This window comes from Stomoxys calcitrans, unplaced genomic scaffold (genome assembly GCF_963082655.1).
Source record: "Stomoxys calcitrans unplaced genomic scaffold, idStoCalc2.1 SCAFFOLD_247, whole genome shotgun sequence".
NCBI lineage: Eukaryota > Metazoa > Arthropoda > Insecta > Diptera > Muscidae > Stomoxys > Stomoxys calcitrans.
This window is the reverse complement of record NW_026739276.1, coordinates 20,341-26,505: the sequence shown is the minus strand read 5'-3', so window position 1 is coordinate 26,505 and position 6,165 is coordinate 20,341. Positions and strand designations below refer to the sequence as shown.

The 6,165-nt window shown below is 37.3% G+C and overlaps 1 protein-coding gene across 1 annotated transcript; it reads left to right on the top strand.

Annotated features, from left to right (window-relative positions):
- The first annotated feature begins 4,641 nt into the window (after positions 1-4,641).
- Positions 4,642-5,398, top strand: LOC131998421 (sulfotransferase 1 family member D1-like). Its single transcript, XM_059370709.1, has 3 exons — positions 4,642-5,030; positions 5,098-5,227; positions 5,339-5,398. The coding sequence occupies exons 1-3, from the start codon at positions 4,726-4,728 to the stop codon at positions 5,396-5,398; spliced, it is 495 nt and encodes a 164-aa protein (XP_059226692.1). The 5' UTR covers positions 4,642-4,725.
- Positions 5,399-6,165: the final 767 nt, after the last annotated feature.

Genomic DNA, 6,165 nt, shown 5'->3' with positions numbered 1-6,165 from the left:
CCAATACATATTTTCAAGGCCAACTCACTGAGAGGCCGCCCATTCCCCAAACCACCCCCCAAGCCGGTCATGTTTGCCGACTGTGGAAATATGGGGCTCAAATTAAAGGTATGTGGGAGTAGACCACGTATCTGATTTCAACATTAGGGGCCGACTGTCTAGCGGACGTTCCACCACCATAACAACCCCCAAATAGGACGTATTTGCTCACCAAGACAATTTGGGTCTTAAAGAGAGTGGAACTAAATATTCATAGTTTTTGTGGCTAATACCCCAAACCGGACATATCTGCCGACTTTTACCATAAGGAGTTTAAATGAGATTAGAAAACAAATTTGATATCCAATTTTGAGTGCAATGGAATTCAAATAAGTGATATATGAGAATAGAGCACGTTGCTGATATATTTTCCGGGCTTAGTGTTTGGGGAGACCACTCCAATCCCCAAAACACCCCTAAATCGGGCATATTTACCGACCATGTCAATGTGGAGCTTAAATGAAAGGTATTAGGGGGTGGAGCAAGTATTGATACCAATTTTCTGGGGGTCTACTCCTTTCCCAAAATACCCAGCAATTTTTTAGAAATCAATTTTTTAGAAATCATCGCAATATGGGGCTCAAATAAAAGTATTTGGGAGTAGAATTCGAATTTGACATCCAAATGTACGACCATGTACTTAGGACATCACGCCTTTCCCCAACGGGAAAAAAATTTTTCGCCCATACCAATATGTGGCTCAAATGAAAAGTATTTGAGTTTAGAAAATGAATTTGCTAACCTATTTTGGGGCCTTGTATTTGGGGGACGTCTCATCCTGTAAACTTCTCTTAAGCCAATGGCAATATGGGATTTAAATAAATGGTATTTGAGAGAAGAGCATGATGCTGATACTTTTCAGGGCCAAGTATCTGGGGGACCACCTCTCCCCCGAAAACACCACTAAATCAGATATCATGAGAATATCGGGCTGAACTTAAGTATTTTAACAATGGAGTACACCTTACATCCAAACTTAAATTCGTAGACCAATAAGGATCATATGAGATTCAGATAAAGGCACTTATATTGTTAAACTGATAGTCAAGCGATATACTATTTTCGTAGCATGGTATTTCACTAAAAGCTCTTTAATTGTCGAAAATAAATATTCCAATGGAAATTTTCTTCCATATAATGTAAAAGAAGACGCAACGTAGCGGGCTGGTCCGATGTATTATACTAGATATATTATAGAATTTCAAGCGGCTAGCTTTTCGCCTTCGACCGTTATCATGATTTCGACAGACGGACGGACATGGCTAGATCGACGCAGAACGCCGATACGATCAAAAATATATATACCTAATGTGGTCTTAGACGAATATTTTTTGAGGTGTTACAAACGGAATGGCTAGATAAGTATACATCCATCTTATGGTGGTGGGTATAATTAATAAAAACCAGTAACGAAAGGCAAAAGTCGGTCGGTGCCGATTATACCCTACACCACCTATTGCATGTAGTACTTTTTATATGTAGAACTTATATGGAAATCTAGTCAGACTTTAATTTAGATACCAATTAAAATATTATATAGCAATTTAGAACCTTGTAAGATTTTCCTACCATGGGACAAAAAATTTGGATTTCCACATCTTTAATAGGCCATATCGGATACAAGATTATATGGGAGTTATATCGAAACCTGTGCCAATTTTAATGACACATAGTGAGACTTCAAATAGAACATCTGACGCCCTAGATTGTAGAGATGTGACCAAAATTGTGGATTTTACTGCCTTAAAAGTCCATATCGGATGAAATATACACACTGGAGCTATATCTAAATTGGGACCGATTTTAATGAAATTTTGCGCACGTACTGGAAAGCCAATTTAAACGTCTCATATAAAATCGGGCGTAAGTTGTGGATTCTTCAGCCTTAAAAGGCCATTTCGGATGAAAGATATATATGGTAGCTATATCTAAATCTGAACCGATTTTTATGAAATATTCCAGATATATTAAGTGCAGTAACAGTCCGTGCCAAATTTTGTGCAGATCGGGTGAAAATTGAAGCTACTACGGCCATTTAATTGCAAATCGGGCGTATATATAAGAGCTATATCTAAATCTGAACCGATTTTTATGAACACACATATGGAGACATCAAATAAAACATCCCATTTTGTAAAGATCAGTAAAATATTGTGGCTTCTACAGCCTTTAACGGCCATATCGGATGAAAGATATATATGGGAGCTATATCTAAATATGGACCGATTTTCATGAATTTTTCCACACATATTAGAACGTCAAATAAAACACCTCGTGCAAAATATTTCAAAAATCGGACTAAAACTGTGGCTTCTACAGCCATAAAAGTCCATGTCGGATGAAAGATATATATGGGAGCTATATCTAAATTTGAATCTATTTTTATGAAATTTTGCACACATATGTAGACCTCATATAAAATACCTAAACAATTGCACAAATCTATAATACCCTGTACCACCATATAAAGTGGGGCTTGCAGGGACTCATTATGTCAAATCGGGAGATCGGTTTATATGGAAGCTATATCAGATTATAGACCGATTTGAATCGTTCTTGACACAGTTATTGGAAGTCATAATGGAACACCACATGCAAAATTTTACCCAAATCATACTTTGCATAGTTGTTAGAAGTCTTAAGGGAACACTTCATGCAAAATTTGATGGGATCTTGACATCTTGAGCAGCTTGAAGGCGCAATTATTTGCCGATTTGGCTAAAATGTTACCCGAAGTGTTTTGTTAAGAATTCCAACAACTGTGGCAAGTACAGCCTAAATCGGTTCATAATCTAATATAGCTCCTATATAATCCGATCTCCCGATTATATTTCTTGATACTCTAAAGGGCGCAGTTCTTATTTGATTAGGCTAAAATTTTTTTCAGGTGTTTTATTTTGCCTTTCATCAACTGTGCCAAGTATGGTTCCAATCGGTTTATAACCTGATTTAGCTCCCATATAAACCGATCTCTCGATTAAAATTTTTGATTCTCTAGAGGCCGCATTTCTTATGCGATTGGGCTGAAAGTTTGCATGGTGTGATATACAATATTTTGAATTTCAACCCCTTTGGAAAGTATGGACTAAATCGGTTCATAACCTGATATAGCTCCCATATAAACCGACTTCGCATCTTCACTCCTTGAGCCGCTAGAGGGCGCAATTATAACCAGATTTGGCTGAAATTTTGCATGGCGTGGTTTTTTTTTTTTTTTGAATTCCAGCATTTTTGGCAAGTATGGACTAATTCGGTTCATAATCTGATTAAGCTTGCATCGATTACACTTATTGATCTCTCGATTACACTTCTTGAGCCTCTAGATGCCGCAATTCCTATCCGATTTGGCTAAAATTTTGCACTTGGTGTTTTTTTGCCTTTCAACAACTGTGCCATGTATGGTCCCAAACGGTTTATAACCTTATATAGCTCCCATATAAACCGATATCGGACTTTGATTTCTTCAGCAGCTAGAGGGCGCAATTATTTACCGATATGGCTGAAATTTAGCATGAAGTGGTTTGTTTTGAACTTCAACAACTGTGGTAAGCATACCGATATCGTTCACAATCTGATATTGCTACAATATAAACCGATCTCCGGATTATACTTCTTGAGCCTCCAGACGACGTAATTCTTATCGAATTTGGCTAAAATTCTGCACAACAACTAATTCTATGACCTTTAACATACATGTTAAATATGATCGTAAAAGCTCCATTACCTGATATAGCCTCTACATAAATCGATCGCCCGCTTTTATTTCTTGAGCCACTGTTGGGCGCAACACTTATGCGATGTGGCTGAAATTTTGCACAATTAATTTCACTTTGATGTCGAACAGGTAAACGAAGGATATAAACCCAATCGGTGCATATAATATGTGTAGCTCAAATAGCATAGCAATGCTCATTCTTTATCCGTTGTTTGCCTTGACATATGCGATCCATGATGGAGGGAATATTAAAGTCGGCCCGCAGAACTTAGCAAGCTTTTACTTGTTTTCATTTACACGACTGGGTTATTGGTTTTATTTTGTGCACTTGCATTTCTGATGTTTAGATGAAGTTATTGCACGGGTTGGTTCTAAGTTTATTATTTCGGACAATGATGCGGTATTTATTTTCTTTGTTAGTACTTTATAGCCTGGTTAAGCTACTGTAAATAAGCAAATTATAAGATGCTTTAAAAATTCCTCTAAAAGAAGAAAAATATATATTAGCAATTATGTCTTCTATTGTAATGAATTAATGATGAAATACTATTTCATCAATATGGAAATATAATATGTCTTTCATGGCTGGTTCATGATGGCTCTTTATGTCGATTGAATTTTTCAACAAATGTTTCCCTCAGGCCACTTTATTGCTACAATTTCGTTTATAAATCTTGAATCGTCTGGGATGGCTGATAACAAAATAATAACAGCAACCACTATATAGACCACCCTATGATAAGAAAGAAAACCCTTTGCTCCGCACTTTCTTAAAAACACACCCAAATATACCTAAAACATTTTCTTAGCCACTTAGCTTTGTGAAGATAAGATCCTAGTACACAAATTCAAACAAAATACAATTAAGATGATAATATTTCAGTATTAAAACAAGGCCCGAAGGGAATACTACTAAAAAATTGGAACAGAAAACATTTATTTTTGTTAAATTAGTTTTTGGCTTGTTTATAATGTTTACATCACGTCCAAAACCCACAACTGCTTCTCTCGGACCCATGAAGCAGTATGCCACTCGTGGAGAAAATATACCGCTCCAGAAAAACTGGATGGAAACCTGGTGTACCTTGCCTGAGGCCTTTGATGTATATCTGCAAGAAATTTTAGAATTTGAAGTTCGAAAAGATGATGTCTTTGTTGTGACTTTTATGAAGTGTGGCACTACTTGGATGCAAGAGACTGCCTGGCTATTGATGAATAATTTGGATTTTGATAAAAGCAAAAGAGAATTTTTATTGGATCGCAGTGTGTTCATAGAGTAAGTATATAACATTTTATGGAATAAAATATAGCTTATTCTTAAATATTGGCTTTATTTTATGCAGAAATCATGGCGTTGTTAAGGGTACCCCCAATGGTGTGAAACTTAGTCAAAAAATTCCCAGCCCCCGTTTGTTAAAATCTCATCTGCCAGCCAGTTTGCTACCCCAACAAGTTTGGCAGAGAAAACAGAAGGTAAGAAGTATGCATGGAATAGGTAGGAAGGGGCTATATTAACTTCATCACTCCGTTTGTAATAACTTCGATTATTGTCCTAAGATCCCCTATAGTAAATATGTATATTAGGTGGAGTTGTTGGCGGTTGTCGAAATTGTTATCTATATATTCCAAAATGTTTTGCCCTAAAACAAGCAAAAGCGTGGGAAGTTCGGCCGGGCCGAATCCTGGGTAACCACCACCATGGCTTCCGCTAAAAATGTACCCTTATTAACTGAGTTTGTGCATGAATTATTTTGGTCTAAAGAAGAATATCGAGTTATCGGTACTTAGGGGTGCCTATATCACCATATTGACCGATTCGGATAAAACTTGGCACTGATGTTGTAAGTCATAAGACAGGAATTTAGGCCAAATTTCAGCCAAATCGGGTGAAAATTGAGGCTTCTAAAAGTTGAATAAGTCAAACCCAGGGATCGGTTTATATGGGAGCTATATCTGTTTATAAACCGATTCGGGTCATACTTCGCACGGCTGTTGGAAGTCATAATGCAAGTCTTTGTTTCAAATTTCAGCAAAATCGGATGATTATTGTGGCTTTTAGGGGCTTAAGAAGTTAAATCGGGGGACCGGATTATATGGGGCCTATATCTGTTTAAAGACGAATTCGGATCATACTTGGCGTGTATATTGAAAGTCATTACACAACTCCTTGATCCAAATTTCGGCAATATCGGATGAAAATTGAGGCTTCTAGGAGCTCAAAAAGTTAAATCGGCGGATTGGTTTATACTGGGGCTATATGCAAATCTGAACCGATATCGCCAATTTTCGATCCCCAACGACCTACGGCAATTAGTAGTATCTGCGCCAAATGTCAAGCGGCTGGCCTTACGCGTTCGACCGCTATCGTGAATTAGACAACTGGACGGACGAACATGGCTAGTTAGACTCAG

Bases quoted from the DNA above. Each gene is read 5' to 3' on its own strand.
- LOC131998421 (XM_059370709.1), top strand. From the start codon at position 4,726: ATGTTTACATCACGTCCAAAACCCACAACTGCTTCTCTCGGACCCATG. The intron at 5,031-5,097 runs GTAAGTATATAA...TATTTTATGCAG, and splicing joins GATCGCAGTGTGTTCATAGA to AAATCATGGCGTTGTTAAGG. The intron at 5,228-5,338 runs GTAAGAAGTATG...TATGTATATTAG, and splicing joins TTTGGCAGAGAAAACAGAAG to GTGGAGTTGTTGGCGGTTGT.